At 44.1% G+C, this 13318-nt stretch overlaps 1 protein-coding gene across 2 annotated transcripts in view; it reads right to left on the minus strand.

Annotated features, from left to right (window-relative positions):
• The window catches only part of PHF6 (PHD finger protein 6), a 56686-nt gene extending 43834 nt beyond the window's left edge, over nt 1-12852 (minus strand). For both annotated transcript variants that reach the window (XM_049766681.1, XM_049766680.1), the window contains exons 1-3: nt 12708-12852; nt 8315-8498; nt 7937-8038 (exon numbers count right to left, since the gene is read on the minus strand). In XM_049766681.1, the coding sequence (XP_049622638.1) occupies nt 7937-8038; nt 8315-8452 (240 nt within the window). In that variant the 5' untranslated portion in view covers nt 8453-8498; nt 12708-12852. The remainder of the gene's footprint in view (nt 1-7936; nt 8039-8314; nt 8499-12707) is intronic.
• Between the last annotated feature and the right edge of the window lie 466 nt (nt 12853-13318).

Genomic DNA, 13318 nt, shown 5'->3' on the forward strand with positions numbered 1-13318 from the left:
AGCCTTGTGGTGCACCCAATATCTAGATCAAACTCTCCAAACCCTACCTCCTGTTTCTCTGGAGTGCCGAGCGTGCCACTGAGTCAACAACAAAATGAAGAAGATGTTGACTTAGTCTTTGTATTGTCAGAGGCTGCAAAAATATCTTGAGACTAATAGAGCAGCGTCTTGCAATGCACCTACCTATCCAGAAGTTTTATTCTAATAAAACAATCCAAGGCCGGAGAGAAGGCATTTGCCTTGCAGGCAGCTGACCCAGGAGGAAGGTGGTTTGAATCCCGGCATCCCATATGGTTCCCCCAATGCCTGCCAGGAGCGATTTTTTTGATGCTCAGGGGTTACTCCTGGCTAAGTGCTCAGAAATTGCCCCTGGCTTGGGGGGACCATATGGGACGCCGGGGATCCAACGGTGGTCCTTCCTTGGCTAGTGCTTGCAAGGCAGACACTTTACCTCTAGCACCACCTCACTGGCCCCAACCAGGAGCGATTCTGAGCGCACAGCCAGGAGTAACCCAAGTGCCGCTGGGTGTGACCCAAAAACCAAAAAATAATAAAATTAAAAAAATAAAAACAACCGAGATAAGGGGCTCAATGAGTGGAGCAGATGCTTTTCCAAAGAAATGCCTGAGTTCAAGCCCTAAGTGACCCAAGGAGCTAAGCAAGAAGGAGCCCCCAAGCACTGAAGGCAAAACTGGAATTTAGTTTCTCACAGAAACTAACTAGTCAGAAAAAATTTTTTTTTGGTTTTTGGGCCACACTGAGTGGTCTTCATTGGTTATTCCTGACAGGCTCAGGGGGCCATATAGGATGCTGGTGACTGAACCTGGGTTGGCTGCATGCAAGGTAAACACCCTACTGACCGTGCTATCGCTCTGGCTCCACAAATCAGAATCATTAACCACAGAGTTATACTCAACTTTTTTTTGATCTGTTTTTGGGTGTCACACCTAAAACTCTTCAGGAGTTACTCCTGGCTCAGGGGTCAGTCTTAGGGTTCAGGTATATAGAGCTGGCAATCAAACCCAGATCCTCTGGATAAAGAGCATGCACCCAACTGTTGAACCATCACTCTAGCCCTACTAGACTGCCATTTAAGCTAGTCAACTGAAAATCAACATATTTAAAAATAAATTAGGGGTGTGTGTGCTGTAGGCACAGTACAGCAGGAAGCACGTTTGCTCTGACCAGGGTTTGATTCCCGGCATCCCAATATGACTCCTTCAGTATGACATAAGCCTAGAGCCAGAAATTAGCCCTGAACTTCGCTGGGTGTGACCCACAAAACAAACAAAATGAACCGGTTGAGCTTAGTTTTTGAATAAAGATAGAAATAGTACTTAATTTAGGACATAATCAGACTTAATTTTTTTGTTTGGTTTTTGGGTCACAAACCGGCAGCACTCAAGGGTTCCTCCTGGCTCTACGCTCAGAAATCACTCCTGGTAGGCTCAAGGGACCATATGAGATACCAGGATTTGAACCACCGTCCTTCTGCATGTAAGGCAAACGCTTTACCTCCATGTTATCTCTCTGGCCCCTAGATTTAGTATTAATATAGTCTGTTAATAGTTTTGTGGAGGCTTTCTTTGTTTCTGAGACACACCTGGCGATGCTGATAACTTATGCCAAACTATGCACTCTTCACTCATCGTGGGGTCCAGGGAATCCCATGTGTGGTACCAGGGTTCAGCTGAGTACAAGGTATAACCCTTCCCACTCCACTGTACTATCACTCTGGCCCCATGATTTTGTTCCTTTTTGATAAGAAAAACCCAAATGTTTCCTTTAATGAAAGAAGACATATAGAATGTATGGCTTTATAATGAATATTTGTATTATCCAGAAGGATGAAATTTGCGACTGAATCTTGGTCCTGTTTCAGTCCTTTGCACAGAATCACAGAAAGTACAATTTCTTGATATATTTAAGAATAGGTGAATCTACTTTCAGGCACAACTGCAGAGACCTGGATCAAGAAGCAGGGCCCTTAGATTGGTGGGGGCACACTTCTGCCATGAGAAATGAAGAAATTGCACATTAAGGCAAAATTGGGTGAATAAGAAGGTGACTGTCCTCTGTGAAATCAAGTTGGGGAGTGAATGACACCAGATGGCTTTACTCATATACTGAATATCTAAAAGAAAAAAAAGCAAAATCTAGCAAAACCACGTTCACATTAACAGTTTGGAACTAAGGTGGTTCCGATTCCAAGTCGAAAAGGTGTAAAGGGAAGGGTGGTGTTAATACCTGAAATCCCTTAAGATTGTAAACAAGTAAGTTCATTCTTTTTTTTTGGGGGGGGGCCACACCAGGCAGTGCTCAGGGGTTACTCCTGGCTATCTGCTCAGAAATAGCTCCTGGCAGGCATGGGGGACCATATGGGACACTGGGATTCGAACCAACCACCTTAGGTCCTGGATCGGCTGCCTGCAAGGCAAACGCCGCTGTGCTAACTCTCCGGCACCAAGTAAGTTCATTCTTAAAGAAAAAACTCAGATAAAACTGAAAATCTGTCTGTCGAAGATAGAGAAAAATGATCATCTCATTTTCATCAAGGTTGTCAGCTTCCTCTTACATAGCTGAGTCTGAGTCTTATCTTGAAATGTTTCATAATTTCAAATAAGCATTTTAGAGGCAGAGAGGTGGCTCAAGTGGGGCTACCTGCATGCTTTGGCGCGTGCGCACGTGTGGGGGGGGGGGGTCCTGGGTTTGATCCCTGGCACCACATGACTGGCAGTGACTCTGAGCTCTGCTGGGAGTGGCCTCCTCCCAAAGACAAAACACCTAAAATAAACGTTCTTAATTTTTCGTTTGGGGTCCATACCTGGCAATGTTCAGGGTTCACTCCTGACTCTGCAGTCAGGAGTTACTCCTAGCGGGGTTCAGAAAACCATATAGGGTGCTAGTGAATCAAATCTGGGTTGGCCACATGCAAGGCAATTATACCTACGGGCTATAATCTCTCCAGCCCCTAATATATATATTTGGATTTTGGGCCACACCCAGTGACGCTCAGGGGTTACTACTTGCTATGCGCTCAGAAATCGCTACTGGCTTGGTGGACTATATGGGATGCTGGGGGATTGTACCACAGTCAGTTCTAGGTGAGCCACGTGCAAGGCAAATGCCCTACCACTGTGCCACCGCTCTGGCCCCTAAAATATATATATATATATATATATTTTTTTTTGGTTTTTGGGCCACACCCGGTAACGCTCAGGGGTTACTCCTGGCTATGCGCTTAGAAGTTGCTACTGGCTTGGGGGACCATATGGGACACCGGGGGATCGAACCGCGGTCCGTCCAAGGCTAGCACAGGGAAGGCAGGCACCTTACCTTTAGCGCCACCACCCGGTCCCCCTAAAATATATTTTTAAAAGAAAAAATACTTAGAAGTTTCTAAATAGACTTTTATGGAATAACCAATGGCCACAAGAAGAGTGACTAAACTGTTCATGTGAATGATGAAATAAGCCACTTACATGCTTAATGAAATTAACCCTGTATTAATTATACGGTGACTTCTATGAATAAAAATAGGGCAGCAGACAAAACCTTCAGCCAGACATCTTGCAAGTAAATCTTGCCCAGGGGTAAAAAAGGTGAGCTCCTGTTCGAGTCTCTGAGTCAGCTGACACATGTAACCATTAATGCAAACAATAACTATCCTAAGTTGACATACACTTTTTTGTTTCTGGTGGTGCTCAGGGGTTAATCTTGGCTCTGTTTTCCTGGCAGGCTCAGGAGACTATTTGGGATGCTGGGGATTGAACCCAGATCAGTCATGTGCAAGACATATGCTCTACCTGCTGTACTATCGCTCTGGCCCCAACATATGCTTCTTTAGTTGGGGGACACTCAGATTACTCCTGACTCTGCATTCAGGAGTTACTCCTGGTGGGCCTGGGGGACCCTATGGGATGTCGTGGATTGGACCCAGGTTGACTTTGAGCAAGGCAATGCCCTGCCTGCTGTACTCAAACTCTGGCTCAGATGCCAGAGGTATTTTTTAAGTTATGTTTATTTCATACAACATATATTTTAAATTATTTTTGTGTGTGGTCTCATTTCATTTTTTCCAGTTACAAAGTTGTTCATGATTGAGTTTCAGTCATACAATACCCTTCACCAGTGCACATTTTCCCCCACCAACGTCCCCAGTTTCCCACCCACCCTAAGCTCTGCCTGATGCTGGCAGACATTTCTTCTCTCTCGCTTCCTTTTTTGTGTCTTCCCTTCTAGACACAGTGGTTACAATCCTATTACTGAAGGGGTACCATACTCTTAAGAATTTCCCCGCCTAGCTTCATTTAGAAAGAATTCTTTTTTTTTCAATGATCTCAATGTCTCCTGAAGCAAAATGCACACAGTCCTGAAAAATTCATCCTGTGACTTAGAAATCTTCTTTCTTGACTGCTGGGGCTGGAGAAAGAAGCCTAGACAGAGGACATGGTAGTTATACTGCCTCCATATGGCTCCAACAGGAAATCTAAATCATCAAGGGGAGGGAAACACACACACGTCAATTTTTCTGCTTCACCTTGATGCCCACATATTTCAAGGTGGTATCACAGAAGCAGTTCCTAGGCTGGGGCAGAATGCCTCTCCTTGGGACTGGCAGGAAAACCTTAGGGGAACAGGAGAGCAAGAACCACACAGCTGTATACCTGACCCTCAATGCAGATCTCCTGCAGTCCACACTAAGCACAGACTAACACTGGCCTTCAAAATACCCAGGGATGGACTTAGCTTTTTATGGTTGGCTATCTGGGCCACAAGTGGATGGGCTCAGGGCTAACTCCAGGCTCTGTGCTTAGGGGATCACAGGGGGTGCACTGAGGATCAAACTGGAGGTGGCTACATGCACGCCAAATATGCCTAACCCCTGCCCTATCTCTCTGGCCTGTCACAAGTCAGTGGTGTTGGCTTTCCCCAGTCATTTTCTAGAACTATTCATGACCTACTTTTCACTTCAAAAATCTAGATGAGCAGGACACAGGGCAAACAGTCCCATGTGGTAAAATTCCTTTCAAAAGACCATATGGATGGCCAGAGTGATAATACAGTGGACAAGGCACTTGCCGCCCAGTTTCAATCCCAGCATCCCATATGGTTCCACGAGCCTACCAGAAGTGATTCCTAAGTACAGAGGAGGCAGGAGTAAGTTCTGAGCACTGCCAAGTATGGCCCCAAAACAAAAGGACTATAAAATAGCTAATTATCTTATTTATATGTTGTTTATTTATATGAACCTCTTTACTTTCTTTTTGTCTCTTCCTATTTGATGTATGTCATTTTTATTACTCAGACAAATCTACACAGGGAAAAGTAAAAAAGAGAACATGAAATTTGGGTTACTACATAGCACTCTTGAGTAAAAATAATAGAAGGAGCAAAAGGAAAGGCAGAAAACGAAAACTGTCAATGTATTTCCAAGTTAAACACAGAAATATTACACTCATATTCCTTACATAAGTTATTTAAATTCTGACATTTGGGCAAGAGGAAAGGGAAACACAATTTCTATATCTAGGCTCAAAACACTCTCCTTCCACCACTGGTCTTCAATGCCATCCTGAGCTTGAAAATGGCTCCAAAATGCCACTCCTTGGTAATTGCTAATATATCCTCCATATCACACTTTTTAGGCTTAAGCCCTCACTATTTAGTAAGAAGTGATACAGCATTATCTATTTTATTCTGTAAGAGAGAATTTTTTCATGACCTGTCCAAAGTTAAGTGTCAGGGCATAATTTCAAAAAACAAAAACCAGCCCAGTGACGACCACTTCCTCCCAAAAGCTTTCCATTTGCCTAGGATGCCACTTCTTTTTTTTTTTTTTTTTTTTTTTTTTTTTTGTGGTTTTTGGGTCACACCCGGCAGTGCTCAGGGGTTATTCCTGGCTCCATGCTCAGAAATTGAGCCTGGCAGGCACAGGGAACCATATGGGACGCTGGGATTCGAACCGATGACCTTCTGCATGAAAGGCAAACGCCTTACCTCCATGCTATCTCTCCAGCCCCGGATGCCACTTCTTACCTCTCAAAGGTTTTTATTAGCATCACAAATAATAACCACAATGGTGGCTATGATTTCTATAGCCAATCATGTGTCAGGCACCGTGATGAAATCCAGTACAGCTTCACTTTCCTTCTCACTCTATTCTTGAGTGGGACAGATTGTCAGCATCTCCTTTTGGCGGGTGACAGAAGCCTGGGCATAGACAAGAACACCACTTGCCCCAGGTCATCCAGCCAGTTAAGTGACAGTGCTGAGATTCAAAAATCCACGTCTGGTACTACGGCTTATGGTCTGTAACCGCCAAGAGTATTCCACTCCCTAGGTCAGGGAACAGGCTTAGATATTTATAACGCATTCTCCTTGGGAATCAAAATTAACTCTCTACAACCTAACATTATAAATTAATCAAGACAATTTCTAATCTTTCACAATGTATGAAGTTTGGGTGCTTTCTTTCTCAGGCCACCGAGCAAATTAAAGTACCAAAATGAATTTAGCAATAGTGCCTGAATGGCCCGCTGACATGGGTCTGTGTCAAGCTGGTCATGTCACAAAATTCTGGAAACATTCAGGACCCCAAATGCTCCTTGTCCTGCCCAGACCAGCCATGTAGGGTAAACAAGTCAGATGGAGAGAAGTTATTTTCTGGAATATTCAGAATGCCAACAAATAAAAAAACACCTAACGTTTTCCAGCGCAAGCAATTTCAAGTAAATAATATCCATTCTTTGTAACTGCATTTGTGAATAAAGATGAGAAAATATAAACATACTAGCTCTAGTTCTCAAAAATCAAGCAGCTATATAGGAAAAACTCTAGCCACCAAGTAAAATTTGTGTTTCCTAAAAGTGGAACATTCTATTTTGATCATCAGGTGTGTTTTGTTTTTGTTTTTTATTTTTGTTTTGGAAGGGAGGGAGACATTTTCAGTTTGTGTCGCATCACGAAAACTGATCTGAATTCCCATTCAGGCCAATACTGATTATAGGTCTTGAACTTATCCTAAAGCAATTCCCAAAGGCTATTTCGGAATTTCTTTGTGCTACACTTTGGTCTCCTACTGTAAGATGGGCTATTTCTCAAAAAAGATTATTCCAGGTCATCAGAAGGGTGGGTCCTTCTCTCACCATCAGATGTTTGGTGAAATAGAAGATTAATCAGTAGTCAAGAACATAAGATCTATGTTCTGCCAAAGCCATCTTTAAAATAATGAAAAACTTGAAAGTGAGTGTGCATTTAGCTTTACTTTCAGTAAGGAGACCAAAGGAAAAAAGAACCAAATGAAATATTTCAATTAATGGTCTTAATCCATAACATCTCATAAATACCTACTGAGATACTTCTTTTCCAATAAAGCAATACAGTATCATAACTACAGAAATATTATTTGTTCACAGATTCAGAAAAATGGCAAAATTTACCAAAAGTTACCTAAAATAATAAATACTGTGTTTCATAGCTGAATGACAAGAACATATTTTGTTCAACCAGTGCTAAGCATTTTCTTGCTGAAAGGATAATGCCATCTTAATTTGTAATGACCACAATTACTCAATAATGGAAAAGGAAAACACCAGATTTTAATTATGAAATATACTTGAATGAAGACGTTAACACACAATACATTAGATTAAGCAAGTTGCTTCTTTTCTAAATCAATACAGCCTCCAAGACAATTTTTGTTCTTTTCAAAAAGGAAAAAAAAAACTGAAATAGTGATTCATTTTCTTTTTTTGGTGAGTGGTAAGTTAAATTCAGGCTTGAAATTTGCTGGCTTGAAAAGGACCAAAAAAAAAAAAAGGATTCCATTTAAAATTATACAGTTAATAATGCATTACACTCTAAAAATAAGCAATTTCCTCCTTAATGAGTTCAAAATAAGTTTCACTCTCAAGAGGCAGAAAACACAACTTACCAGCTTCGTGCCTCTTTTAATTTCCTTTTGGACATCTTCAATAGAAAATCCACCAAGACTTTCATTATCAGAGTGTGAAGATACCAAAGCGGATGAAAAGAGCTACAAAGTACATGAAAACAGTTTTTAATTTCATATAAAGAAACTAAAGTGAAACAGTGACTAAAATGTTACACTTAAAAGGAAATTTTTCTGGTTAAAAATAGCAGAAGGAGAAATCACTTCTTAAAAATGTGACAGTGGGTCTGCCCCTTCTTGACGCCCCTCCCCTTATTCCCCCCCTCCGCGTTCCCTCCCTCCCCCCCCAAATTCAAGAACAGTCATTGTTAGGGTTTCCTTGGGTTCATTTGGGTCTCTGGGGCTGCTGTTGGTACTTACCATGCACTTGTGATGTGCTGCCACCTTCTGGTTTTCGGATATCAGCAACTGTCCACATTCCTTGTCTCTATTTGACTTACAAAAGCCACATTTGCGCTGTCTTGTGGGCCCTTTTTTCTGTTCAGCTGAGCTGGACATGATTTTTAAATTGCCTTTAGAATGCCACTTTAAGCCTCAAGAACCTCTACAGGAAACAGGAAGGATAACAAAAGGGGTTAGTCTCATGCTCACGTCCCTTTGCATCATGTCAATTGGTTAGGGTCCACTGGTGCTCTAATATCTGTGCTTCAAGAGGGCTATGGAGTATAGACAAATTTATTTGAAAACGGCAGATGCCTCTGGGAGAAAAAAGAACACCAACGTGCGTAGGTGTCAAGATAAACTAATGAAGTAAGCGAAAATTAAATGATTCCCAGATTAGGGGGAATCTGAAAATTTTAGAACTCTCCTAGAGTGGAGAAGAAGGCAAAGTACAATGCGTGATAGTAAAATAATCATCTGCTGACATAACGAATGCCACGACCTTTCATGACCCTTCAAGGACACAGAGAATTACACATTTAAGAGGAGAGCAGCAACTAAGATCTCTCACAGGATATCTGAAATGAACCGAATTCCCTATTTGCAAAATTCCTGAAAAGTTCACCATTGCAAAACCTGAGAAAACTGAACTTATTTAACCATGCCTGTTGGTATCCTTCTAAACATTTGAATGATGAAAAAATAGAATGTTGTAATGAATTTTTTGCCATTGCATTCTTTTTTTTTCTCCCCCAAGGAAAAAAAATTAAGCTGCTTACAGTCTCCTCAGGAATTCAGACTTTGGAGGTCAATCCTTTATAAAAACTATACAGGAGCCTGATGTGCCTAATGTTGACCTCAAACTCTTCCTCTTACAAGTTGAGAATCTCTTCCAAGGCCGTAACTTTCCTGCTGAAATTAGTAACATGACATAACAAAATATTTCGCCAAGTAAGTGTTTGATTTAATCAAATTAGGCTTCTTGGTATGTCGACGGGGAAAAAGGAACCTTTTCACATGGAAGGTTTCAGATTTGAGCTCATCAATGTCGACATGGATTCTTGAAGAGACTGTAAGCATATGTCCCAAAATTTGGTGACTGTCATGTGATTTCTTTCTATTTTCCCAAACAGTTGAAGGCTCAGATTACCACAATCCATATCACAACATCCATCGTTGTGTCTCTGCATGTGTCCCAGTTTTGGTTACAGATGTGTCGGTTTTTCAAACAGCTGTTGAGAAATGTACTGTACCTAGTGCAGCATGCTCAGCGTCAAAAACAGCAACAGCTCTGAGCCAGCAAGGTGGTATTTTTTTTAACAAACCCTGCTGAGGTAAAAATGCAAATGATCGAAATGGAAGAGAGACCCCACAAAGAAAGCAGGTCTTTGCATCAATTTTTTCTCTAGGTTATTATTTGGTAAAGAAACTGAAAAGGGCCTGACAGATTTCTGCTTTCGTGGTTGGTCTTAAGTGCTATGTGCAATTTTAAAGACCTGAGTCTTTCCAATGGCCTCAGACACTTCACAATAGCTCTGCCTTCAGAGCACTAGCTGGAAAGCAATGAATCTGATGGAAAACCGGGCAGCATATACTTTTAGGATTAAAAGGGGGGGAGAGGACAGGACAGAACAGAAACAAAAGAAACAAAAGGGGAAGTGTTTGCATTGGCTCAGACAAATATGTATTTAGTTGCTTTATCAAGAATATACTGCAGGAGTCTTTCAAATTAACTATGCAAACCACCGAAAATCACAACTGGCTCCGTGGGCTCTAAATTAGCTTCCATTACTCGGCATGCAATGAATAGGAGGCACTTGAAGCTGCTGTAATGAATTCAGCATTTCTCGCGGTCATCCTTGGCCAGTTGAAAGGATGGCAATGTTATGAGTCTAATCTGCACAGGCATCTTTCATGTGTAATTTTACACAATCTTAGCACACGCTATAAGCCAGTTGCAGATAAAGAAAATTCCTGGAGTAGAAAATCACTTTTTATTCTTCGAATTCATTCTGAAGGTGATGAGTTCCCACCACCGCCCCTCAGATCCGAGCCCTACAGCATTCTGCCTCTTTCTATGTATATAAAAGGATAATTTTTCTCATTCTAAATTCAAGTACGTGCTTTTCTAGATAGCAAAGACCCTAAAATCTATGGGGGGCCCCTTTATTTTGTTTTCCAAAAATATTCGAATGCATTTCTCCCATGTAATCTGTTTCAATAGAATTTCTAAAGAGCAGAGCAGAGAGGCTCACGTAAAAAGTGCATCAAGGGGTCTGGAACGATAGTAGAGTGGATAGGATGCTTTGCCTTGCACATGGCCAATCGGGGTTCGAAAGAGAACCCCATACTGTCGCCTGCCTACCAGGAGTGATCTTGAAGTGTAGACCCAGGAATAATCCCTGAGCATCGCCAGGTGTGCCCCCCCAAATATGTACCAAACCCATGAAAAACTTTCCCCAATGTGCAATGACTAAATGGATTTTTCCACTAAAATTCAAATAGCGCATCTGTGCATATCTTGCTTGATTATTTTTACAGCCTCCTTGGGAAAGTCAAAGTGGAGACCACGAAAGGAAACAATGACTCCTGGCAAAAAAAGGGGGCTTTTCCATAAAACCAGATTTTTTTATCGAGTGGTGTCATATTTCTAGTTAACGCGAATATGGGCATCCTACGGACCAATATAAAGGGGTTCAGAATGAAACACACCACTCTATGGCCATTTCATTGGATCCTAAAGGCTTTTCACAGCATGCAGAGATCAAAGTTTGATGCTTTCGTCCAACAATGAAACCTTTCCCTTGATCAAAACAAGATCGATAGTGTTATGAAAGATACATAAAAAGGCAAAGCGAACAGCATGCCGAAAAATTAATGGAGGGGCGGGCGGGGTGGGGGGGTGGGAAAAAAAATCAGAGAAAACCGGGTGAATTAGGTTCAAGCCATCAACGCGTTTCTGATTTTCCAAGACGCTGTGAAGCCGACCAAGGGGAGAAAGAACCCGAACTAGCAAGAACATTCAAGAACCAACTCGAAAGTCCATTCAATCAATGTCTGGCATCAGAAAAAGCCCATTCTGAGCAGGGGGGGAACCCCCCAAAAATCAACCCCAAATTGCAGCTCCGGAAGATGAAACATTTCCACTCGGGCAGCGAGTGGAAACCCCAGGGATCAAAACCCCTCCCAGCTGCTCCCCAATAAGATGCAGCAGGATTTCGGCCGGCAAAGTTACGGTGGCAAGAAATCAACGCGGACGAGAGGAACCGGAAGGGCACCTGAATTTGGTTGCACGATATTATTACGGAGCTTCGCATGCCTTTTTTTCCTTCTTTTTTTTTTTTTTTTTTTTTTTGCGGTTATTCAAAAGGAAACTGAAGGAATTTTCCAGTTGTTTCAACCCCCGGGCTAGAAGAAGGCAGGCTGGGAACTGTAAGGATCAGATCCGATTGCGACTACGTAGGAAGCCCAGGCAAAGACCAGAAAAGAAAAAGGGCTTTCCAAAAATTAATTTTTAATCCCCCCTTTAGCAACTTCCACGCAGAATATCGAAACGAACCCAATTTGCAAAGAATAAAGAATGGTCCTGAGCGGAGCGCAACCTCTCCGTTATTTATTCCTCTCCACCACCATCCCCCCACCCAAGTGCATACACTAGGCTCCAGGAGCTCCAAGGAATCGGGCGCTCCCGAAAACTCGACCAAACTCTTCCGAAATTACTTGAGCAGGTTCCTTTCGGACCATCCAGCTCGGGTCCCCTAATTGTCCTTTTCCCAATCGGGCCCCCCGAAGCCCGCAAAAGAGCCGGCGATCACTTTCTTGCCACCTCCTTCCCCCCCTCCCGGAGTGCGCCCTCTCCTCCTCGTCTCCTTCTCAGAACTCCCTTTCACCCCCAAAACCCCCGTCACCCTGGAGTTCTTTTTTTTTCCCCTCCTTCTCTAAGGCTCCCCCCTTTTGCTCGCCATCCCCACAGTTCTTCCTCTTCCTCGCCCCCCAACCCGGGACTTCGCCCTCCTTGCCCAAAATCTCTCCCGAAAGGCGGCTAAAAGACTAGAAAAAAAAAACCGCTCCGGCTGATCTTAGGGTTTCTTTTTCTTTTTCTCCGGAAAAAAAAAATGTTGCGCCCCCTCCCCCGAAGTCTAGTCTCCCACCTCCCCGGCTCGCGGGGCGCCGGCAAAGCACTTTTCGCAACAGCCTCCCAGCCGGGGCGCCTCGGCGGAGCGGCGCTTCTGGGGTCCCTGACAATGAAGCCAGACCACCGAGGGTCCCCCTTTTAACAACGGGCAGGGGCGGCGGCCTTGCAACCGCCATCCTCCTCGTCTTCTCCCGCCGGGCAGAGAATGGGGGGCCCCCAGGTGCTGGGGGGACTCACCGGTGGGGCCCAGAAGCGAACGGTAGGCGAGCAGCGCCGCGGAGGGGGAAGAGAAAGCAGTCGGGCTGGGTTCCCCGGCAGCGCTGGGAGCGGGGCTGTGTCGCCGGAGGTTGTTTCCTTTCATTCGAGGAGAGACGGACTCGCCGAGCGCCCTGACGTCGCCCCCCTCGCACGCAACGACTCCAGGCGCGTTCAGACGTCCCCAGCGCGCCGCGGGCTCTGATTGGCTGCAGAGTAAGGGCAAGTGAAGCCGAGCGGCCCCTGCGCCTGCGTGGGCACCGCCCCCTCTCCCCCCCGGACAGATCCGGGAGATAGGCTCCGCCTCCTGCTCGCGCGCGGACCTTCTATTCTCCGCTCCGCTGCTCAGCCAAGTGTTGGGGGCTGGATCTGGGGGGAGGCAGAGAAAGCGATTCAAAGAGATCGCTGGAGATGGGGCGGAGAATGGGCAGGGTTGGGACCCGGAGCCGTTGGACGAGGGTCCTGGGAAAGCAGTTTGGCACAGGGATTCAAGTGGGTAGGCCTTAACCCTTGCACTTGTTCACCGAGGCCCTTTCACATCCATTCTTTTCATTGTACTCCCCCTGGCATCCCTTTGAGGTCTTCCGAGGTGC

The sequence above is a fragment of the Suncus etruscus genome, chromosome X, assembly GCF_024139225.1.
Source record: "Suncus etruscus isolate mSunEtr1 chromosome X, mSunEtr1.pri.cur, whole genome shotgun sequence".
NCBI classification, from domain to species: Eukaryota; Metazoa; Chordata; class Mammalia; order Eulipotyphla; family Soricidae; genus Suncus; species Suncus etruscus.